Source organism: Kogia breviceps, chromosome 1, assembly GCF_026419965.1.
Source record: "Kogia breviceps isolate mKogBre1 chromosome 1, mKogBre1 haplotype 1, whole genome shotgun sequence".
In the NCBI taxonomy this organism is placed as follows: Eukaryota; Metazoa; Chordata; class Mammalia; order Artiodactyla; family Physeteridae; genus Kogia; species Kogia breviceps.
In genome coordinates this window covers 82,878,784-82,904,230 of record NC_081310.1, presented here as the reverse complement: position 1 = coordinate 82,904,230, position 25,447 = coordinate 82,878,784, and the positions used below count along the sequence as shown (strand labels likewise).

The 25,447-nt window shown below is 39.5% G+C and overlaps 1 protein-coding gene and 1 pseudogene across 3 annotated transcripts; both read left to right on the top strand.

Annotated features, from left to right (window-relative positions):
- The first annotated feature begins 284 nt into the window (after positions 1-284).
- CTSK (cathepsin K) lies at positions 285-14,476 on the top strand. Of its 3 annotated transcripts, none has more exons than XM_059080832.2 (8): positions 285-510; positions 2,095-2,218; positions 2,698-2,820; positions 2,906-3,058; positions 4,534-4,752; positions 8,348-8,513; positions 8,777-8,882; positions 10,788-14,476. In XM_059080832.2, exons 2-8 carry the CDS (start codon positions 2,096-2,098, stop codon positions 10,885-10,887), a joined length of 990 nt encoding a protein of 329 aa, XP_058936815.1. In that variant the 5' UTR covers positions 285-510; position 2,095; the 3' UTR covers positions 10,888-14,476. The 3 variants fall into 3 exon arrangements, with proteins under 3 accessions (XP_058936815.1, XP_066892052.1, XP_058936805.1); XM_067035951.1 differs by having other exon boundaries at positions 424-510; positions 12,261-14,476; XM_059080822.2 differs by lacking the exon at positions 285-510 and having other exon boundaries at positions 1,951-2,218.
- Positions 14,477-20,256: 5,780 nt separating this feature from the next.
- LOC131766529 (serine/threonine-protein phosphatase PP1-gamma catalytic subunit-like) lies at positions 20,257-21,328 on the top strand (annotated as a pseudogene).
- The last annotated feature ends 4,119 nt before the right edge of the window (positions 21,329-25,447 follow it).

The following is a 25,447-nucleotide window of genomic DNA, read 5'->3' as shown; positions in this document are numbered from 1 at the left end:
CCCTTACATACTTTTTTCTAGCCTTTTATGTTCATTTCCTCATCCCTCATGTGAGGGTCAGACATCGGAAAACTGAGCTTTCAAAGCTGGAGAGATGAATAATAACAGGAAAGGGGCTGGGAAAGTTGTAATCCCCCCGTGTAATAAATAATATTTTGTCCACGAAAGAGAAGGTAAGCCGCAACTTGGATAGTATGTATTGAGGTCTTTTTTTGTCTGCTCTGAAAGGCAGGCAGCCACGTGAAACTGAATACCTAACAACTCTGCCCTGGCACACATGCTCCACATGCGCACGCAGAAACGATGCAAATCTGCTGCCTCCTTCCCTCCTCCCTAATTCCCCTCTCAGCATTTCTATCTCCACTGCCCTCCCCATCCAAATTTTCCAGCCAACAGCTAGAGTTGACTTCCGCAATCCTGGTGGAATAAATCCAGCACCCCTAGTCATCCGCACACATTATCCACACTTCTCTGCTGAGACGAGCCCAGAGAACAGATCCCCATCAGCAGGTAACATTTTCAGCTTCTTAGATCTTTTAGCTTCTCATTCCTTTCAGTTCTCCATTTTTAGGAATATTAGGAATGTAGTGACTTGGGGATCAAAATGAACTTGATAGGCTTTGCAGATGAAAACAGTGATGCCCTTCTTAGGTTATTTCCTGGCTAAGTAAAATCTGCCTGGAAATCTTTAGGACTCCTTTTATGGTTTGTGTGTATGTATACATGGTTATTAGTGAAAGCAAAGAATATAGGGCATCCTTTACCCATCCCTCAAGGAGTGACCTCTCAAGGTTTTTTCTCGGGGGAGGGAGTGCGGGGGTGGGTGGGCAGGTACCAAAAGAGTTAACTTACTAGCAGGGAGGAGGAGTGGTGCAGGGAGATGGTAGCTCAGTAAGGTCTTCCTACTGTTTGAGACATCCCAAAGCCCTTAACACTCCAGATATTAAACGTCCTCCTGGACATTTTGCCAGTTTGCAAAGATTACACAAAAATGGACTATAAATTCAAAATTTATGCAAGCTGTGTGACTTGGTGCAGACTAGCTTGCTCTTAAAATGGAGGACATGAAATAAGACACTGTGAGAAGTGAATGAAACTAGAGTAAACTTCTGAAAAGCTGTGTATCTAATAATCACAGAACATTGCTTTTCTGTCTTACATTCTTCTAACAAACTTTGGTTCTGAGGCTTTTTGTCCTGTGAGGCAGTCACAGAGGTTTTGTGGGCTTTTTGGTCAGAAAAAGAAAGAAAAACTTTCTTGCCCACAGCAGCTGGTTGAGATTAGGACAGTTTCCTGCCTGAGGAAGGAACAGGAAGAGAAAGGAGGAAGAAATGCATAAGACAGGAGACATTAAACATCTCATACAGAATAGGAAATGCTGTCAACTTTTCCCTTGTCCTCTCCTGGCAAGATCAGAAGTATCAGAATTTAGGCAAGGAACAAAAGAATGCCTTGAAGAAATGATCAGGAAGCAAAACTTTGCTGAAAATCTCTCCTTTGTGTATTATCCAGCCCCACTCATCCCACCCTGCACTTACCTTGTCTGTCTCCTCCAAGTCTTCTGGGGACACTGGAGCAGACAGGTGTTGTCCCATCCTGATTGTCCATTTTCTACCCCATTTCTGGTTATCTGTGCAAGTATATCTGTGTGTGTGTGTGTGTGTGTGTGTGTGTGTGTGTGTGTGTGTGTGTGTGTTGAATCTCCTTAGGTCAAAATACTTGTAACCAGATGTATCAGTATCCCACCCAAACCCAGAACCCTCCTGACTATCACTGTTTTTATCATATGGAAGTCATCCTCAATCTCTGTCTACCTTGTAAAGCCTAGTTTTCCTCTGCCTCATGGTGCAGAGGAAGGCGTTCTTAACTTCGGGTTCATGAACTCCCCAGAATTATTGTGTGTGCATTCATTTTTCTGGTAAGAGGGACTATAGTGGGTTGAAGATTTTTATTAGCTTGTCATGGGAGTCTATGAGTCCCAAAGGTTAAGAACCACCTGTCTGAGAATATGGTTCCAGCTATTTCCTCATCCCAAGCCAGGTTAGGAACCTTTGGGCAAATAGAAGAGTGCCCCCTAATTATCCCCTTCTCCAGGATGTGGGGGCTCAAGGTTCTACTACTGCTGCCTGTGGTGAGCCTTGCTCTGTACCCCGAGGAGATGCTGAACACCCAGTGGGAGCTATGGAAGAAGACTTACAGAAAGCAGTATAACAGCAAGGTGCCTGGGAACCTGGAGGGGAACATGGTGGAAGGGCTGGAACCTGAGACATCTAATCGTAGCTTCCAGACTCCCTTCTTCAACCCCAATACTTTAACCACTACAACCAAGCAAACCTGCCCCTGGTCCCTAACTGTTAACATATACTTTCCATTACTACTCCTCAATTCACCCTCCATCAAGTCCTATCCTTCCTTTTCTTCATAACTGTCTTACATTTTTCTTTTGCGAAGCCTCAGATTAATGCTATTAATCCGTAAGCAATTTTTTTCCTATATGTCTCTCCAGAGCTTTGCGTTCTATTATTTGTTTTATATATTTCTTTTGCATGCTCTTAATAATCCCATGGTCAGTTCCCCAACTAGATTGTAAACCCTCTATGATTGTAAATTTAATCTCTTCTAGAAACCTTCACAGTATTATGTAGATAACTGTACACAGGACACAGTCTAGGCCAATACTGACTATTCTCTGTTTAGGTGGATGAAATCTCTCGGCGTTTAATTTGGGAAAAAAACCTGAAGCATATTTCCATCCATAATCTTGAGGCCTCTCTTGGTGTCCATACATATGAACTGGCCATGAACCACTTGGGGGATATGGTGAGTTGATCCTTAGCTCCTGGTCTACCTGCCCTGTTTGTCTTGGTTCCCTGCTTATGCCTGGCCTCTTTCTTCTTTGTCCCAGACCAGTGAAGAAGTGGTTCAGAAGATGACTGGACTCAAAATACCCCCCTCTCATTCCCGCAGTAATGACACCCTCTATATCCCAGACTGGGAAGGCAGCCCAGACTCTGTTGATTATCGGAAGAAGGGATATGTTACTCCTGTCAAAAACCAGGTACCCTCCTTCCTCTTGGGTGTGGGTATGGAAACTGGCATGACCTCTCTCTTCTTCTGCTTCTTTGTTCTTAAGGTAGGAGGGCATCAGGAAAAGAGGGCAAAGAATTAAGTTACCTCTCCCCCTGCTAAGAGAATAAAGTCTATTCTGTTATTTAACTCATCATCTGTTTTTGTAGATTTAGGTTATTTCTGTTTTTTCTTTTCTACAAAGTGTTGCTGTAAGCACCTGTGTGCATATATTTTTGTGAATATATACAAATATTTATGCAAAACAAATCCCCAAATTGGAATCAGTAGGTCACAGAATCCTTTCCAAAAAAGTTTGTACAATCTTAACATTCTTACTAGCATGAGAATGTAAGTTTTCCCACAACCTTAACAAGGCTGATTTTATCCACCAGATGAACACTTGATATAACATTCATTCAACAAACACATTTTTTTCAGAACCTACCAGATATAGTGCTAGGCAATAGAGTTTCAAGATGACTAAGACATAACCTGTGTCCTCAAGAAATCCCCAATCTTAAAAAATAGAACAGGAAAGAAAGAAAAATGTATCAAATCTAGCTGAACAAACACTAATAATAATAGTACTTTTTGAGAGATTATTATTATTACACATAATAATTCATCCTTTACATGAATTAACTTTTTAAATTTTTATAATTCCATTAAGTATATTGTTATTATCCACAATTTACACATAAAGAAAGTGAGGTACAGAGAGGTTTAGTAATTTACCCAAGGTTACACATCTAGTGTGTTGCAAAACCAGTACAGATGGTCCCCAACTTCTGATGGTTCACCTTATGATTTTTTGACTTCATGATGGTGTGAAAGTGATAGGCATTCCATAGAAACTGTACTTCAAATTTTGAATTTTGATCTTTTCCCAGGCTAGCGATATGTGGTATGAAACCTTTTCTTGATGTTGGCCTGTGGTAAAGAGCCGCTGCTCCCAGTCAGCCACATGATCATGAGGGTAAACAACCAATACACTTACAACCATTCTGTTTTTCACTTTCAGTACAGTATTCAATAAATTACATGAGATATGCAACACTTTATTATAAAATAGGCTTTGTGTTAGATGATTTTACCCAACTGAAGGCTAACGTAAGTGTACTGAGCACATTTAAGGTAGGCTAGGCTAAGTTTTGATGTTCAGTAGGTTAGGGGTGTTAAGTGCATTTTCGACTTATATATTTTCAATTTATGATGGATTCATTGGAGGAAGAGCTGTACTCTGCTTTACTACAGCTAATGTTAACAATAGTAACAACAGTTATCAATAGCAACAATAGCAATAGAACACTGCAACAAAGGTTAAATGAAGGGAAATAGAAGACTTCACAGCAAAGGGGACAGGTGCTGGAATTTATAAAACATATGGAATATCATCAGGCAGGTAGAAGGAAGAAACAAAGTGTGAACAGCAATGACTGATAGTTTCTCTGTTATGCCTTTCAGGGTCAGTGTGGTTCCTGTTGGGCTTTTAGCTCTGTGGGTGCCCTGGAGGGCCAACTCAAGAAGAAAACTGGCAAACTCTTAAATCTGAGTCCACAGAACCTGGTGGATTGTGTGTCTGAGAATGATGGCTGCGGAGGGGGCTACATGACCAATGCCTTCCAGTATGTGCAGGAGAACCGGGGCATTGACTCTGAAGATGCCTACCCATATGTTGGACAGGTGAGACTGTCCCATGCAGTCATACAGCTCTGTAATGGCTCCTCCTTCCCCAGCATGACATTTTATACTGGAAACAAGTCCAGAAATCTTGTTTTCTGTTACCCTATCCAGCCTTCTTGATGAGATAATTTCCCACAGAAGGCCAAGAAGATTCCCACAGTCTGGGAGAATTTGGGGAGCTTAGGCTACCATGGTTCCTATCTGCCTCTCTGCCTTGAAGAAAAAACAGAGGACAGGTTATCCCATAGATCTCTGAGTTGGTCTCTATAACTCTCTGCTCAACTCCTCCACTCCCATCACAAATCTCCAAGCCCACCATGCTAATTTCATGAATCACTTGGCCTTATTTTGTATGATCTCAGTGTGGGTTTGGGGAACATTTAAGCAAATTATGTAAGTTAACATGTCAACATGTATAAAATGAGAGAAAAAGCAAGTTGCTTCATATTTATTGCAGTTTTAGAGATCAACTCACTTCCTCCTATAAGGTCCTTTAGTAATAGGAAGATCTTTCTTATCTAAAAGGAAGAAGATCTGAGGGCTTTTTATATACATGGGGTTGATAGATAATATAATATGGGGCCTTTGCAATAAGAGCCTTTGAAGCAGGGATAACAAGTCTGAGTAATACAAATGATGGCTACCATGTGCTAAGCCATGTAATTAGTGCATATTCTCATTTAATCCTCATAAAAGCCCTGTAAGGTACCCTTATCCTCACTTTATAGGTGAGGACATTGACACTTAAGAAGATAAAATAGCATATTCAAACTCACACCTCTAGTTATGTAGCAGAGCCAAGATCTATCTATTTATAGATAGATCTGTTTATCTGCTGCAAACATTCCCAGGCATGTCTTCTATGCACATGTACAGGAATTTCTTTACTAGAATATAATATCTAGGAACAGAATTGTCTGAGTCTCGGGGTATGTGCATCTTCCTCTTTACTAGATAATGTCAAATTGTTTACCAAAGTGTTTGGAAAAATTTGTATTTCCCACCTGCACAGTATAAGAAATCCTATTGATTCATCTCTTCATTTGTATACTTATCTGGCCATTTGTATTTCTTCTTCAGTGAATTGACTGTTTATATCTTTTCCCATCTTTAGGTTGTGTTCTCTTTTTTACTGATTTTTAGGAATTTAAAAAAGATATTTGGATATTAATACTATGTGTGTTGTGAGTCTATTTTTCTTTTCATTTTCTTTATGATGTCTTTCAATCCAGAAAATTTCTTAATTTTAGTGTAGAAAAATTATTTTTTTCCTTTGCAATTTGTGCCTTTAAAAAATCCAGTAACAATGAGTTTTATTTATTCGTGTTTAGTCATCTGAAATGGTATCTCCTGCAACAAAAATGCTCATTAATGTAAATGACTGAACAGATCCATTTTACTGGATACTCAGCAACCTACATAGTAATGTCACTTCAGCACATCATTGTGACATTGGCCATATCAAAACTACTGCATTTCATAAATGTCATGCCATTAGTATTCCATGTTATGGTTTTTTTAGCTCTTAGGTAAATAAGTCAGAGAAGTTGGAGGTTGTGTGTGGAAAGCTTTTTCTTCACTCTGTACAGTTCTCAGAACTGCTGGGTCCCCAGTCCATATCTGACCCTGGGGCTGCTGCCATAAGGTGCAGCACATTGCAGCTGTCCTAAAAGGTTAGCTTTTGAATTCTGAGTACATCAGGCCAGTCAGTGAGATAACCTGGGCGTGGCAAAATATTCTTTTTTAAACTGTCAAATATTCTTCTGACAACTTTTTGTTGTCACTTGACATCAAAAAAATTAAACAGGGCTTCCCTGGTGGCACAGTGGTTGAGTGTCCGCCTGCCAATGCAGGGGACACGGGCTCGTGCCCTGGTCCAGGAGGATCCCGCGTGCAGCGGGGCGGCTGGGCCCGTGAGCCATGGCCGCTGAGCCTGCGTGTCCGGAGTCTGTGCTCCGCAACGGGAGAGGCCACAACAGTGAGAGGCCCGCGTACCGCAAAAAAAAAAAAAAAAAAAAAAAAATTAAACAAATCCTAACAGTGTATACAAAAAAACAGATTCATGTTTATAGCTTTTTTCATATTGATTAATCCAGGCAACCAATTTAAAGGGTTGTCTATATTAAAAACATAACTTAAATATTATTAGAGCTAGTAGTTGATCACTTATCCATTGACAGCTTGCATCATTTATTCAGTACTATATTAACCAGTTTGTTGAGAGACAGTTTAACTAATAACTCAGAAACTCTGAATAATTTAAAGGAAAATTACATAACATTTGAAACCCTATCTTGGAATAGAAGGAGCAATTGACTTATAATCTCTGTTCTCCTACCCCCTCAAATGATCTCGTCAGCATTTTAGAGAAATGTGCAATGATTTTGGTCTCATAATCAATTAAAATGAAGAATTAGCCATATAAGACATGTGTTCCATTTTTAACATTCTGAATCTTGGACAACTGCTCTCTTTTCTACTTTACAGTTTTTAAAAGCAGTTATTGTCCAAAATTGAAAGAACTTCTTATATGAACGTGTAAATGAATGGAAGGAGGTAAAGAAAAAATTTAAAAAAAGAAATCTGATAGGGCAGCAGCCAGATAATACAGTAATTTAAATTCATTCCAGCCATAATACAGGTTATTTTTACTTTAAAGTATCATCACGTGGTATCCTTCCAAATCCATTCCCTAGATATTTTATTTTACTTGTAGATCTGTGCAATTTTTGGTACTAGGAGGCATCAAGGGTTTGGATCATATGGTAGATAACAAAGGAATCTTGAGAAATTATTAAGACAGGAGACTACTGTAATCTTAGAATATCATGTCAACTGCTGCCATTATTGTTAATATTTAGAAAATGTATTCTTGTAGATGCAACTTCAGGGTTTTGAAGGGGTAGTCTGTAGGGAAATGAACTGCCAAAAAGAATACACCGCCTTTATGTGGGTTCCCATTAGATTCCGTAATTGTGGCTTGACAATGAAACATATCATCGTTAACTAGACCTGCAAAACATAACATTGGAAATTCACAGGCTAAATTGCTAAGTTCTTTATTAATTTGTTTCAGTGTCATGTTATGTGCTTTTATCTCATGAGAGCACAAGGGTCCAGCCAGAACTCTTTGCCTGTTATATGTGCATGGGGCCAAGGTCCTCCCTCTAGCTGGGTCTTGGCCTTGGCCTCCTCCCCACACAGCAGCTGCTGCCTCCCTGCCTACTGAGGATCACACATACTACATTGCCGGAAGATGATTTGTGCTTTTAAAAAAATCTTATTTCAGAAATCTTTCTCTACCCTGAGGTAGAAATAAAAAATATTCTCTTTTTTAAGTTTTACAGTGTTTCCTTTCACATTTATGTTTTAAAACCACCTGGAGCTGATTTTTGTGTACGGTACAAGGTATCCACTTTTCATATTCTTTTTTATAGTTTCTAAAATGGTGAGGAGAGAACAGACCCTTTCTAAGACTCTAGTCTTCTGCCCCTGTTAGTGCACTGACATCACCCAAAACATTGGTAGAATTCCTCACTCACTGATTCACTGCCTGTTGCTTAGTCCTAGTACTATTTCAACCTGTTTTTTCCAGGATGAAAGTTGTATGTACAACCCAACAGGCAAGGCAGCTAAGTGCAGAGGGTACAGAGAGATCCCTGAGGGAAATGAAAAAGCCCTGAAGAGGGCAGTGGCCCGAGTGGGACCCATCTCTGTGGCCATTGATGCAAGCCTGACCTCCTTCCAGTTTTACAGAAAAGGTAAGGCACTGTTCCTATGGAGCACAATCAACCTTCTCTTATGACAATGGGCTGGGCAGCTTCTCGAATGGTACTGAGCATTTTCAGTACTTGTCCATAAAGACTGAGTCTGCCAGGGAGAAACAGCTGCCACAGCACAGAGCATCTCTGTCGTAAGCCCTCCTGACTGGGATGGGATTCTACAGAGGGTCTCCTAGAGTGGGAGCCCCGACAGGGTGACCCTTGGATTGCAGAAAGCTTCACCTTGATAGTTTGTTTCCTAGGTGTGTATTACGATGAAAACTGCAATAGCGATAATCTGAACCATGCAGTTTTGGCAGTGGGATACGGGATCCAGAAGGGAAACAAGCACTGGATAATTAAAAACAGGTAATGATGGGAGCACTACATGTCATCCTCTTAACACTCACCCTCAACTCCAACTTCCCAATATTCCTTTCTTTCTCTTAAATCAAGAGGAAGTTTTCTCAGATGTTTCAACTCTACCTTCCCAATCAGAGGCTATTAATTCTAACATTTAATGACCAGACAAGAGTACTAAAGGTATGTGTTGGGCAGCTGCTGTATGTTCAAGGTGCTTAGTCACATACACAAACACATGAGCAGATGTCTGTCTTCAGTGATCTCATAGTCCCCCTAAGAAAGACAGACCTAGCTAAATGAGAACATAAAGTAGCACCAAGAACCATCAGGAGCTTTGGAATTATATTTTTTTCTTTCTTTTCTCTCTAATGTGATTGATTGTTTAGGGAGGTTTCCATCATCAGTCTGTCTATAAGCACTAGGGTACAGTATAAACAAAGTAAAAGTTTAGTATCCTCTTGTGCAGCTTTTTGCCCTTCCAGATACACTTAGGATAGACATATATAAGAACTGGCCAAAGATTTTGAAGTCTGTGAAGAGAAATGCTTTTCAGAATGTAGATATGAGCAACAACAACAAAAATTAGTGTTTCCCTCTCTATTATTGGGAACAAATAAAACTACATATTGTTAGTAGTTGGCTCCCCATTTCTCTTTAGCCCTTTGTTACTTTGTAGGGGGGCAGATTTAGGGTAGTTATTATTTTTCTTTCCTCATTGGTCAACACCAGCCTAGCAGTAGCACTGATTAAATTTTCTGTCCTTGGTGCCCTCCAAAGAGCAGGGGTCCTAGACTCTGGGGAGTGCACAGGCCAATGCACTAGTATAACCAAGTTGGGTTTACTGCCTGGAGCGCTGGCAGGATAGAATGTAAGGCTGGGAGTTGCTTCAAACCTGAAGCAACTTTTTATATCACAGTCCCAATTAAGTGTGAACCTGAACACCTTTCTAAGAGGATGTTCCTTCTTCCACAGCTTCTGTCTTGTGTTCTCCCTTTCTTGACTCCCAGCCCAAGCACTTACCCTGTCCTTTTTTGATCAAGTGCCAAGAGAGCTGGGAAGAATAAAGGACACACCTAGGCAGGATCAGGATCATTGGGGACCCCTGGAGAAGGGAACAGTGGTAGGGTAAAGGTCTTAAGTAAAATGTACCGGGTAACTGGTGAATTTTCTGGTTGGGGAAAAAGGACAGAAAACTCATGAAAACAATTTAGGAAGATGTATAGACCAATCTTCCCTCTCTCTGTCTGTCCCTGTCTCTGTCTTTGTCTACCTGTGTCTAATCTTCCAGTCTCTCCACTTGTCTCCTTAGCAATCTCATCAATTCTCATAGCTTCATTCATTTCTTCTATGAAACCAAGATCACCAGCTTCAGCCTCTCTTGCCTCTTTCTTATGCTCTAGACTCACATTTTCAAGATTACTCTTCATAAAACACAAGTTGAATGATTTTACTCTCCCAGTCAGAAAACTTAATTGTCTCCTCTATCATGGGCCAGAGAGTCAAACTCTTTAGCCTGGCAGTAAAGATCACTCAACCTGATCTCCCACTACATCCTGTCAAGCATCCTGTTTTTTAGCTACATGATCCTAACACATGTCCCATGCTTTCCTGCCCCTATTACTCATTTCACACTCCCCTGCTGGCTTCCATTTCCACAGGTCCAAATTCTATCTGCCTTTGGGCTCAGCTCAAATGCCACCTTTTTTGTTAAGCCCTTTTTGATCCCCTTGGTCAGAAGCAATTTCTCCTATAGCACTATGCCTCCATTTCTTGACTTTACACTGTTTAAAGGTAAAAACTGTCTTATTCATTTTTGTAAAACATTGGTACGTATACTCAGATACTATACTCAGTAAATGTTTTATTGAATAAAGTGAGGGTACTAAGTATTTTCCTTGCTTGGTCCTACAGCTGGGGAGAAAACTGGGGAAACAAAGGCTATATCCTCATGGCCCGGAATAAGAACAACGCATGTGGCATTGCCAACCTGGCCAGCTTCCCCAGGATGTGACTTCAGCCAGCCAACCCCATCCTGCTCTTCCATTCCTTCCACAATGGTGCAACATACTGATATACCTTGGAAGGGAATTGGTGTGCCTTTCTTGAAGAAGATGTAATGATACAGAGATTGCCTATTCGGTTTCCATGTTTGTTTGTGCTTTAAGTGACACTCCTACTACTTTTCTTCTCTCCACCCAACGTCTTTATTTTTTCATTAGAAATAGGAAATTTCCCTAACAGGTATGCATTCTTAGGCTAAGAGATGTGACCACAGCCTGCCCTGACTGTGTTGTCCTGGGGCCAATGCTGTGTAAATAGAGGCTAGAGATCTTCAGCTAGGCTAGGTTCTCATTCACAGGGACTAGTTAGCTTTAACCACTCTCGAGGACTAAGGTGACCGGACTTCTCAGTCTCCACATTTACTTCTATATCTTCAAGGTAGAAATTCCACCCCATTAATAAATCTATTCATAAATCTTTGGTACAAGGTTACATGATACAACAAATGTGTTTTGTTTTTCCTTCTTTGCATTTATAAAGTAAACTGTATTTATCACTTATCTCTAATTTAATAAATAGCTATTTAGTAAACATTCATTTTGTGTCAGATACCATGCTAGGTGCTGGAGACAAAAAGATGAACAAAACATATTCCTTATATGTGATGTGCTCACAGTTTGTCTGGAGATTCTGTTGTGTAAACAATTTGTCCTAATTCATTTATTTGTTCATTCCTTCAACCAACATTTTTATTATTTTTGTAATAGATCTTTATTGGAGTATAATTGCTTCACAATACTGTGTTAGTTTCTGTTCTACAACAAAGTGAATCAGCCATATGCATACATATATCCCTATATCCCCTCCCTCTTGAGCCTCCCTCCCACCCTCCCTATCCCACCCCTCTAGGTCATTGCAAAGCACCGAGCTGATCTCCCTGTGCTATGCTGCTGCTTCCCACTAGCTAACTATTTTACATTTGGTAGTGTATATATGTCGATGCTACTCTCACTTTACCCCAGCTTTACCCTCTCTCACTGTGTCCTCAAGTCCATTCTCTATGTCTATGTTTTTATTCCTGCCCTGCAGGTTCATCAGTGAGATGAACATTTTTTTTTTAGATTCCATATATGTGTTAGCATATGGTATTTGTTTTTCTCTTTCTGACTTCACTCTGACAGACTCTAGGTCCATCCACCTCACTACAAATAACTCAATTTCATTTCTTTCTATGGCTGAGTAATATTCCATTGTATATATGTGCCACATCTTTATTCATTCATCTGTTGATGGACATTTACAACCAACTTTTTTTTTTTTTTTTTTTTTTTTTACGGTACTTCGGCCTCTCAGTGTTGTGGCCTCTCCTGTCGCGGAACGCAGGCTCCCAACGTGCAGGCTCAGTGGCCATGGCTCAAGGGCCAAGCTGCTCCGCGGCATGTGGAATCTTCCCGGACAGGGGCACGAACCTGCATCCCCTGCATCAGCAGGTGGACTCTCAACCACTGTGCCACCAGGGAAGCCCTACAACCAACATTTTTAAAGTGCTTACTCAGTATTAAGAATTGTACTAAGAGACTGGTTCAAGATGGCGGAGTAGAAGGACATGTGCTCACTCCCTCTTGCGAGAGCACCGGAATCACAACGAACTGCTGAACAATCATCTACAGGAAGACAGTGAAACTCACCAAAAAAGATACCCCACATCCAAAGACAAAGGGGAAGCTGCAATGAGACAGTATCAAGAGCTGCACTGGGGTCTAAAGATTCTTCCCAACCACTCCTGTTCCTTTTCCCATTACCCTTCAGAAGCATTGACCCCCAGTAATTGTCTTGCACTTCTAATTCCCTCTTGGTATCTGCTTCTTGGAGAACCTGAACAGACATAGCCTATAAATAACAGAAGACTAGTATCTAGAATGTATATGTAAAAACAGACTACAGATTGATAAGATAAAAACAAATAACTCAATAGAAAATTAGGCAAAAGATACAAACAGGCAATCCACAGAAGAAATCTAAAAAGCCAATGAATACAGGAAAAGATGCTGGATCTCATAGAGAAAGCCAGGGCATTGCAACGAAAACCCAAAGCAGCCAAAACAAATACATAAAAACAAATAAATAAATATATTTTTTAAAAAAAGATGAGGAAGTACTTACCCATCTTTAGAGACTTTCCCACATGTGCATAAGGAGGCACACAGAAGAATACATTGCAGAATTATTTGAAAGAGGAAAAGAACCTAGAACAATCTAAATATCCAGCAAGAGAAAAATGGATGAATATATTGTGAAACAGATACGCTACAGTATATCATACAGCTGTGAAAACAAATAAGCTACAGCAAAAATTTCCACGTGGAATGGAAGTGAAAAACTGACTTTTGGCTGTGAAAAGTCCTAATAATGTATACTTTATTTATCTTGAAAAGTTAAAAAAAAGAGAAGTTTAAAAAAAAGAGAGACTTGTTTATCCTCTAGTCTACAGGAAGTAAGTTGACAAGTACTTTTTTTTTTTTTTTTTTTGTGGTACGCAGGCCTCTCACTGTTGTGGTCTCTCCCGTTGCAGAGCACAGACTCTGGACGCTCAGGCTCAGCGGCCATGGCTCACGAGCCCAGCCGCTCTGCGGCATGTGGGATCTTCCCGGACCAGGGCACGAACCCGTGTCCCCTGCATTAGCAGGCGGATTCTCAACCACTGCGCCACCAGGGAAGCCCTGACAAGTACTTTTGATGTGATTTGTCTTGGCCACACTAGCTGCTGAAGGAGACTAATTATGATTTTGTAAATCTTTCATCTATTAAAAACAGAAAAGTGTAAAAAAAAAAGAATTATACTAAGTTTCAGGGATTAAATGGATATAAAAAATTTCAATATTTAATTCTATCTGTATGGGGACCAGATTAAGTGACATATGAACCTAGGTCTTGAAAACTATCTTAAGGCCATTTCTGAGGTTCTGGAACCTAAAATTTTGCTGTCACCAAAAGTGGAAATTGAAACTCTTTATAATGATTCCCAAGCAGTATCAATTCTAAAAGAACTTAGCTGGCTAATAATAAATCAGCACAACTGGTTTTGCCATTTTTCACAGAATGTTTATTGAGCATCTGTTATTAACCACTAGAAAGAGTTCACATTTACTGAATGCTTATCATGTGTCAGGCGCTACTTTATTTCTTGCTGTGCAAAAATTATTTATTTTTGTGTGTCAATATTTATTACCGTGTGGTAAGCAGTGTATTTAAAGCTACCAGGGGGAGATCAGCTCTGTGCTTTGTGACCACCTAGAGGGGTGGGATAGGGAGGATGGGAGGGAGGGAGATGCAAGAGGGAAGAGATATGGGAACATATGTATATGTATAACTGATTCACTTTGTTGTAAAGCAGAAACTAACATACCATTGTAAAACAGTTATACTCCAATAAATATGTTAAAAAAAATAAGATAAAAAAAAATAAAGCTACCAGGATGAAACAAATTAGTAAGACATGGCCCTGACTTCTATGAATGTTATAGACTAGTGACAGACATATAAACAACTGATATCAATATTATTAATAATATCAACCATAATAAAATAAATATGAATTATGGAAGCTCAGGAATGAGTCATTCTTAATCGATTTTAGATGTGGTTTCATTGAAAACAGCTCTGAAAAATCTCAGTGAGCAGAGAAGACTAGGGATTGGGGTGGATGAGGGATTGGAGAGATTTGGGTTGGGGGTGAGGAGTAGGGTTAGGGGAGGGAGGGCGGCATATCAGGCTGAAGGTTCTGGGTGAATAAAGGCACCGAGAGAGCTGCGTGTGTGAATGGTAAGGGCTGCAGTGGCTCTAAATATAGGGTGCAAACACATATACATGGTAGAGCTGAGGACAGAAAGTAGGTTGGAGGTGAGTCCTGGAAGGCCTTGAAAGCCTCTCATGTCCCTAGAAGTTCATATTTTATTTTATAGACACTCAGGCATTTAGTGGGCATCAAATATTTTTTAGTAGGAGAAAGACACTATCAGATCTATATTTTAGCAATATTCCTTTGGCAGTGGTGTAAAGAACAAATAACAGATGAAGAACAAAATGGAGATGCAAGAAATTGGAAAATCAACATTTAGGAGACACTGCACATACTCTATTTCTTCTCAAAGAAAGAATACTTAATGGAAGAATGACTCCTGAACTTTTTTGAAGCTTGGGTGTGGGTTTGGCAGATTGGGAGATGTAAAATGGCATTCAGACACAAAGAACAGTATACTGAAATGTGTAGGCATGAGAGACCACATTCAATAATCAGCAAGTAGTTTTTGTTGAGCTTTGGTAAAGACCAAAGACAAGCTTGAGAGATGTCTGACTTCCAACTAGGCAAATTTACACATTTCTATTATTTTTTTGTGTGTGTCTTTCTGCCTAAAAATCATTCCTTAGAACTTCCTTTTGTATGGATATGTGGGCAACAAATTTATTTCATTCCTGTATGTATTTGGGTTTATTTCTAGATTTTCTATTCTGGTACATCAATATGTATATCTATCCTTGGCCAGTATCACACATTTATAATGTTTTAATATCTAGTCAGGTTAGTCTTCCCCTTATTACTCTCTTTTTTTAGACTTTTTCCTGAAGATTCTTGCTTTTTATTTTTTCCATGTGATCTATTGAATTAGCTTGTCAAGTTGTCTAAAATTCTGTTGGTATTTTTATTTGGATGACATTAAATTTATATCTTTAATTAGGGAAAATTGACCTCTTTATACTATTGAACCTTCCTGTCTAAGAATAAGAGGTGCCTTTATATTTTGTCAAGTATTCTTTTGTGTGCTTCTTATAGATATTGCCCATTTCTTGCTAACCTCTTTTCTAGGGAGTTTATTTTTTATTATTTTTGCAGTTTAAATGGGGTCTTTTCCAATATAATTTCTAATTGGATGTATATTTGAAAGCTATTGATTTCTATTATATTAGTTTTTGTACTCAGCTACCTTACCTTGAATTCTCTTTTGGTTTATACATTTTTCAGTTGATTTTTTTGATTTTTTTTTTTTTGAGTATGTAAGCATATCATCCACAGAGGTAAATTTTACCTTTTTCTTTCTCATTTTTACCTCTAATTTCTTTCTTATCTGTTTGCATTAGGTAATATCTCCAAAATGATGCTAAGTGATAGAATTAATAGGTCTTGACTTAGAAATATTATTTTTAGAGATGCACGAAATTCCCTTATAAAATGTATATAATTTATTTAATTAAACTCCAATAAATGAACATCTATATTGTTTCCAGTGTTCTCAGTTACAAATTATACTGTAATTAATGATTGATTTTTTTTTTTTTTGCGGTACGCGAGCCTCTCACTGCTGTGGCCTCTCCTGTTGCGGAGCACAGGCTCCGGACGCACAGGCTCAGCGGCCATGGCTCATGGGCCTAGTTGCTCCGTGGCATGTGGGATCCTCCCGGACCGGGGCACAAACCCGTGTCCCCTGCACCGGCAGGTGGACTCTCAACCACTGTGCCACCAGGGAAGCCCAATGATTGATATTTTGACACAAAGAAGTTTTAAAATTATTGTAAATCAAATCTGTTATTACATATTTTTTATTTCTTTCATAATAACAATATTAGCTAACATTTATTGAGCTTAACTATGCAGCCCATACTGTGTTAAATGCTTTACATATCCTTATTATTGCAATTTTACAGATATCAAATAACTTCCCCAAGGTAACCTAGCTAGTAAGAGGCTGAGCCAGGAAGCAGACCAGGTCTTTTTTGTTTTTCACTCTCCTTTTATATATTTTATTATTTACTTTTATTTTTAACTTGGTTATAGAATATTTTAAACATACATATGAAAGGCAAAAGAGAGTAGTAGAGTGAAGTGCCACATACCCATCATCCAGTGTTAACAATTATCAGCATTTTCCAGTCTTGTTTCATCTATCCCTCCTCATTTTTTTTCAGTATTTTAAAGCAAATCCCAGATATTACTTTACTCATATAATGAGGGATTATGTGTAATCCCTCATTATACATCTCTGAGTGAGAAATTTTTTAATATAACCACCATGGCATTAGCACATCCAACAAAATAATTATTTCTCAATATCATTTAATATTTAGTCCATTTAAAAGCCTCTCCAATTGTTTAAGGTGTTTTTTTACTGTTCGTTTACTCAAATTAGTATCCAAACAGTTTTACACATCGCATTTCGTTAAGTCTACTGTATTCTTTGACAGTCACCTCCTCACCCTACACTCCCCCAGACACACATACTTTCTTTCCCCATGTAATTGATTTCATGGAGAAGCCAGGTCATTTGTCCAGTAGACTCTCTCATGCTCTGGATTTGGCCGGTTGCTTGCTCTTTCTGAATCCAAGGTCCTAGTGCTCTTAGCTACCACAATATACTCTATTTCTCATTATCCTTCGTAGATGTTGTGAGAAGTAAATGAAAACTTACAAGTGACAGCCCAGTAACTTTTTTAAATTTTATTTTATTTATTTAGTTTTGGCTGCTTTGGGTCTTCCTTGCTGCGCGTGGGCTTTTTCTAGTTGTGGTGTGCAGCCTTCTCATTGTGGTGGCTTCTCTTGTTGTGGAGCATGGGCTCTAGGCACACGGGCTTCAGTAGTTGTGGCACATGGGCTCAGTAGTTGTGGCTTGCAGGCTCTAGAGCGCAGGCTCAGTAGTTGTGGAGTACGGGCTTAGTTGCTCTGTGACACGTGGGATCTTCCCGGACCAGGGATTGAACCCGTGTCCTCTGCACTGGCAGGCGGATTCTTAAGCATTGCACCACCAGGGAAGTCCAGCCCATTAACTTTTAGTGGCACAGGTATTATAATACTCCTGGGTAATTTAATTTTTTTTACAGTACATATCCTTTTTGCTGAACCTTCAGGCTCTAATGCCCTTGAAAAGCCTTTATGAGTCAATGACAGCCTTCATAATACTTACAAACTAAGTTTGTCCATGGACTTCAGGAATCTAATTCTCCATCTCTGGACATTTATAGCCTAAGGTCTGCTTTCCTGTGTCGACTTAAAGAAAAACACATAGGTAAAAGTTGTGAGTTAAATTTTATTCAGGGAACTTACTGAAGTTTTATTCAGGGAACTTACTGAGGTCTATAGCCTGGGAAATAACCTCTCAGTAGCTCTGAGGGGACTGCTCCAAAGAGATAGGGGGAGGAGCCAATATGTATATGATTTTTTTTTGGCTGGAAAATACATGTAGTCAAGCATACATCTTGTTAAAAGATTACTGCAAATCACAAAGAACAGATATCTCAAGTTAATTATTTTAGTGCTTTTCTGTACATGGAAGATGCAAGAATCTGGGGACATTGAAATTCTTCCTTAGGTATGCATCTTAACTCTGTTAAGCACAGAATGTTTCATCCTATTTTTCCCATCCTGAATTCCCCTCAGGGAGCACTCTTGGTGGGAGGGCCACTGCACTGGGTTACCATTTAACCCTTTGTGTAATGCCATAATGAGCGACACTCTGTTGGTTTTGTTTACACCTGAGACTCTACATGTGGATTTAACAGAGCAAAGATGCTATGCTTTTGTAGATAACAGAAAATTCTAAGGAATTAACTGAAAAATTATTAGAACTAATAAATGAGCTCAGCAAAGTTGCAGGGTACAAGATCACTATACAAAAATCATTTTGATCTCTGTACAGTAGCAGAACAAACTGAAAATGAAATTAAGGCGATTCCATTTACTATAGCGTCAAAGAGAATAAAATAGGAACAAATTTGAAGAAGTGCAACAAACTTCAGTTATAAAATAAGTAAGTCATGGGTGATCTCAGAGAGGCAGCAGTGAGTGGCGGTGCAAAGCGAGATCTTAATTCCCTGCCCAGGAATTGAACCTGGGTAGCCTGAATGAAAACCGGGAATCCTAGCCACCAGACCAGCAAGGGCTAGAGGCTAGAAGCTATTTTTCTCTGGCTCTTGCCCCCCGCGAAAAATGCATTTCTCATGGAGGTAAAAAAAAAACTGTAAAAACAGGTACAAAGTTTATTATTTGAGACATAGCACAACAAGTGGGAAAGCACACAGAGAAACAGTTGGTTTAGTTAAGGCAGAAGCAAGGCAGAGATACACACCGGGAGAGAAAGGGTGTGGGCATCCTTCCTGAGAAGGAGCGCAGTAAAGAGGCTATTAAGTCATTTATATTGGGCAGTTCTTCGGGGTCTTTGTCTTCCTTCTGGCCAATCATCTTGCTTTTGTCCCCCCTGGCTAATTTGTTTCAGGACACTCCCCCTAGGTGCGCACATACCTCTCAGCCTAGATGGATCTCGATGAAAAGGCATCTGGGAGAAGCAAGACTCATTATGGCCTGGCGTTGTCCCCGGACTTTTGACCCCCCAAGGAGCCTTTCTGCGCATGTATAGTGTCTCCCTTGCCCCAACGAGAGAGGGGAAGCTGAGACTCTTGATCTTTTACTCAAACGAGGTTTTGCCCCTCTTTGTTAGTGCCATGACTGTTATCTTAGGGTGTCCACAAGAGACAAAGCCTGGCTATTTACCCTGTTTCTGTTGTTACTTCCATTTTGGAGGGCAAACAGGAGGCTGATTGTAAATACCTAACCTGGAGCCCACCTACCTCCTGTCTCAGGAAATGCAAACGGGAGGCTAGTTTTAAGTGTCCGACCTGAAGCTCCTCTTTTTCTCGCCCCAAGAAAGGTAAATAGGCAGCCAGTTGTAAATGTCTAACCTGGAGCCCATCTGTCTCCTGCCTCATGGGGATGTAATGTACAGCATGACAACTATAGTTAATAATACTGTATTGCATATTTGGAAGTTGCTAAGAAAGTAGATCTTAAAAGTTTTCATCACTAGAAAAAAAATTCTGTAACTGTGTATGGTGATGGATGTTAACTAGATTTATTGTGGTGATAATTTTGCAATCCATACAGATGTTGAATCATTACGTTGTACACCTGAAACTAATGTTGTATGTCAATTATACCTCAATTTACAAAAAAGAAAGAAAAAAAGAAGTGCAAAACTTATACTCTGAAAACTACAAAACACTGTTGGAAAGAAATTCAGAAGACCTAAAAAAATGGAAAGACATTGCATGTTCATGGACTACAAGATAATATTAAGATGTCTATACTCCGCCAAATTGATCTATAGGTTCAAAACAATCCCTATCAAAATCCTAGCTGGCTTCGCTCTCGTGGTTCCTCTAGGGAAATAAGGATAAAGCAGGGAGCGGGGCGATTGCGCAGGGGGCGGATCCAGCCGTGGCTTCTGCCACGGCAGCCACCACCATCTCTGTGTTCGTGGTGTGGGAAAGGAGGTGTGAATCCTGGGCGGGGAGCCGGCGGCTGCGCCGCTGCTGCAGGGTCGGCGGCGGGAAGGCGATGGTGGATACAGATAAACTCAACATCGACAGCATCATCCAACGGCCGCTGAAAATGAGAGGGTCCAAGCCTGGTAAGAATATGTAGCTACAGGAGAATGAAATCAGAGGACTGTGCTTAAAGTCTGGAGAAGTCTTTCTCAATCAGCCTATCCTACTAGAACTTGAAGCACCACTCAAAATATGTGGTGATATCCACGGGCAATACTATGAGTTGCTTCGACTTTTTGAGTACGGTGGTTTCCCGCCAGAAAGCAATTACCTGTTTCTTGGGGACTATGTGGACCGGGGAAAGTATCATTGGAGACTATCTGCCTCTTACTGGCTTACAAAATCAAATATTCCGAGAATTTTTTCTTCTTAGAGGAAACCATGAATGTGCCAGCATCAATAGAATTTAGGGATTTTATGATGAATGTAAAAGAAAATATAACATTAAACTATGGAAAACTTTCACAGACTGCTTTAACTGTTTACGGATAGCAGCCTTGGTGCATGAGAAAATATTATGCTGTCATGGAGGTTTATCACCAGATCTTCAATCTATGGAACAGATTCCGAGAATTATTCGACCAACTGATGTACCAGATCAAGGTCTTCCTTGTGATCTTTTGTGGTCTGATGCCAATAAATGTGTCTTAGGCTGGGGTGAAAATGACAGAGGAGTGTTCTTCACATTTGGTGCAGAAGTGGTTGCAAAATTTCTCAATAAGCATGATTTGGATCTTATATGTAGAGCCCATTTGGTGGTTGAAGATGGATATGAATTTTTTACAAAGAGACAGTTGGTCACTCTGTTTTCTGCACCCAATTATTGTGGAGAGTTTGACGATGCAGGTGCCATGATGAGTGTGGTTGAAACACTAATGTGTTCTTTTCAGATTTTAAAGCCTGCAGAGAAAAAGAAGCCAGATGCCACGAGACCCGTAACACCTCCAAGAGGTATGATCACAAAGCAATCAAAGAAATAGATGTCATTTTGACACTCTATGTTGGGACTTATATAGGATATAACCTTCATTTTTAAAACTGTAATGTGTGTTGGTCAGCTTGCTCAAAAAGTGTTTGTGCCCCGCCCCCTTCCATTTTTGACTTAATAAATGGTATTTGCTGGTTATAACAGCAAATGACTCTCCACTCCCAAGGAAAAATGTTTTGTTTTGTTTCGTTCTCTGTTCCTTTTGCAAACAACTTTAATGAAGGTGTTAAAGCTCTATACCCCAGGACAGTTTATCCTGTCTAAGGGGTGAGTGTACAACTGATCTTTTTAAAATTCAGTACAGCCCATGAATAATGTAAATGCTCATTTTCTTTAGGATATAAAGAGAGCCCTAGGGTGCCCAACCTGTACCTGTTATTGTCATAAAATGCATACTATTGGATAAAAAAAAAATCCTAGCTGGCTTCTTTGTAGAAATGGACATGCTGACCCTAAAATTCATATGAACATTAAAGGGATCCAGAATAGCCAAAACAATCTTGAAAAAGAATAGAGTTGAAAGAATAAAGTTCTTGAAAAAGAATATACTTCCCAATCTCAAAACTTACTACAAACCAACAGTAGTAACCAAGACCGTGTATTACTGGCATAAAGATAGATTTATAGATCAATGGAATAGAACTAAGAATACAGAAATAAACTCTTTTATTTGTGTTCAGTTGAGTTTCAACAAGGGTGCCAAGACAATTTGACAGGGAAAGGAATAGTCTTTTCAACAAATGGTGCTGGGACAACTGGATGACAACATGTAAAAGAATGAAGTTGGAATGGTACCACACACCATATATAAAAATTAATTCAAAATGGTTTTAAAAAACTAAATATAACAGCTAAAACTATAAAACTCTTAGGAAAAAACATAGGGTCTTCCTGATCTTGTCTTAGACATGACACCACAAGTACAAGCAACAACAAAATAAATTGGACTTCATCAAAATTTAGAACTTTTGTGCATTAAAGTGTCTCAAGTGAGACACTTAAAGTGACTCAAGAGAGTCAAAAGACAACCCACAAAATAAGAAAAAATATCTGCAAATCATATATGTGATTTTAAAACTAATATTCAGAATATATAAAGAGCTACAACTCAAAAAACCCAATGCAAAAATGGGCAAAGGATTTGAACAGACTTTTCTCCAAAGATGGACAAATAGTCAGTAGGCATGTGAAACTATGCTCATCACTAGCCTTTAGAGAAATGCAAGTCAAAACCACGATGAGGTATCACTTCACACCCATTATGGTGGCTATTACAAAAAAAGCAAAAAATAGCAAGTGTGGGAAGGATGTGGAAAAATTGGAACTCTGGCACATTGCTGGTGGGAACATAAAGTGGTGCAACTATTGTGGTTTTGAAGGTTCCCTGAAAAGTTAAACATAGAATTACTTTTTTTTTTTTTTTTTTTTACCATGCTGCTGGGCTTGTGGGATCCAATTCTCCAACCAGGGATTGAACCCCAGCCTTTGGCAGGAGAGCATGGAGTCCTAAACATTGGACCGCCAGGGAATTCCCTATAATATTACAATATTGATCTAGCAATTTCACTCCTAGAAATACACCCAGAAGAATTGAAAACATTGACTCAGACAGATACTTGTACACCAATGTTCTTAGCAGCATAATTCACAATAGCCAAAAGGTAGAAACAATCAAAGTGTTCATCACCAGATGAATGGATTACCAGAATGTGGTATATACACACAATGGAATATTATTCAGCCTTAAAAAGGAATGAAGTGTTGATACATACTACAACATGGGAGAACAGTGCAAACATAAGTGAAATAAGCCAAACACAAAATGACAAATGATTCCACTTACATGAGACATTTAAAATAGACTAATTCATAGAGACAGAAAGTAGAATAGACTAGAGGTATTACCAGGGGCTGGTGGGGGGGAGCAAAATGGGGAGTTATTTCTTAAAGGGTGCAAATTTTCTGTTTGGAATGATGAACAATTTCTAAATGAGGGAGGTTATGAGTATCTGGGGGCAAGGAGTATATTGGAACTCTTTGTACTTTCAGCTCAATTTTGCTGTGAACCTAGAACTATTCTAAAAAATAAAGTATTTTTTTTAAAAAGTTCTGGAAATAGACTGTGGCAATAATTATACAATATTGTGAATGTACTTAATGCCACTTAATTGTACACTTAAAAATAGCTAAAATGGTAAATTTTATGTTATGTATTTTTTACTAAAATAAAAAAAAGAACCAAAGAGAGAAGTTCTAGTAACTAGTTAAAGCTTTATTATCTAGCCATGTGATTTTGAATTAAACATTGCTCCGTGTTTAATAACAACTGTTTTGTTGTTATTCCTGTCTTTTCCTCTTCTCTTACAATCCATATTAGAAAATTCCGTCCCTCTGTCTTCAAAATATAATATGAATATGGCCACATCTTTACCTCCACCACAACCCACACCCTCCAGTTTAAGTCACCATCACTTCTCCCCTGTATTCTGTGGTAGGACTACTAACTTCCCTACTTCCACACTACACTCCCTCTACTGTAGGCACACTATAGTCTATTGTCTGGACAGCAAGCAGGTCATATCACACCCCTGTGCAAAGCCCTTCCATCATACTTTCATTTACTTAACATGCTAGACTGTTCTGGGACAGTGACAAAAATCCACGACCTCATGGAGCTTATATTTGAGTGACTTTAGAATATAATACAAAATTCTTAAGCGACCTACAAGAATGATCTGGTTCCAGCTTACATGTCTGACTTCATTTTAGCCCATGGCCCTGTGGAGAGCATTTCTCTAAACAAGATTAGAATTCTGTTGGAAAGGAAGTACGGGGTGAATAGCTGTTAAAAAATGTTCATACCTACACTAAAATGTGCTTACCAAAGCCCCCTCCCCAGTGAGACAACCCAGGGCCTTATCTGGTTACTGTGTTCAGCTCCAAGACCAGAATTTTTGGCTGATATATATTGTCTTCCTCGTCAAGTTTGGATATGGCCCCTTGAGGCCTGGCAACCTAAAACTTAAGTTATCTATATCTAAGCTATCTTAAAAATGATGGAGAAAAAGAAATAGTATAACTACAGTGAAAGTCTAATTCTGGAAAGGGGAGAATGGATGGAAAAATAGTACACAGTTATCATTGGTCCATAACATACATTATACCAACTAGACAAGAATACGGAAGACTCCTTCCCTGGGGGTGGAGTGAGTTTCTTGGCCAGCCAATTGGGAACCTCCAAATTTGTTCTCTGTGGGAATCTTCCTTATTGCCACCATGGCCCATGTTTTTTCCTGCTAGACAGATGGTCTTGCTTGTCCTTATTCTCCATGGCTATGCCAGAGGTGGGCATGGGGTAAATGCCTTTTCTGGAGATGGACTACTCAACTTTAGCTATGGTACAAGTTGGGAGCCTAGAAAGGCAATAGACTGCTAGGCTTAGGGATTCTTTGTCAGTACAGTTTCTATGACAGCTCAGGAGCCTTTGGTTCAATTCCTTCTGCTAGTTCCCACAGCCAAAGATTTTTTTTCCTAGTCACTGTAGCCAGAAGGATACAAAGCTCTGATGGGCTAGCCTTGGGACCTACATGTACCACTGGAACTAGGGGAGAATGTTGCTTCTCTCTTAATCCCATGAGAGTGTGTTGGGGTGGAGTTCCCCATTTTAAATCAGGATGCTATTGCCACAAGAAGGGGAAATGGAGGCTAGGTGGCAAATAATGTACACTTAAAGACATGCTTTAGTTCAAGTGTTCTCCACCTCTATAGAGAAGACTGATGTTCACATTTGTGACACATTTCCATGGGTACACTCACAAAATAATGTCAATCTCTGGTAGCTATCTATAAAGCCCCCTTTCCTCTCCCAGAAAGCATATTGGAATGTACTTATATCAAAGTGATGTTATTACAGAGATAACCTTAATCTACTCTAATTTTTAAATGTGTCACTTGCAAATTTTGGCACTTTATTATTACTAACAAATTTCTTGTGACTTACCTTGTGTCACCTTGTTGTGACACAAGTGTGTCACAATTGTTATACATTTGTTGGGGGAAGGGTCTTATCTGTGGCACCCCAGTACTCCTGAGTTATGTCTTGTTTTGATCTCTTAGCAAAATTAACCTTCCTTCTTTGAGCACACATTGCCACGTGACAGAGAGAGGCACCCAGGATAATGGGGGATGTCTACTGGGATCTTGGTGCATCCAA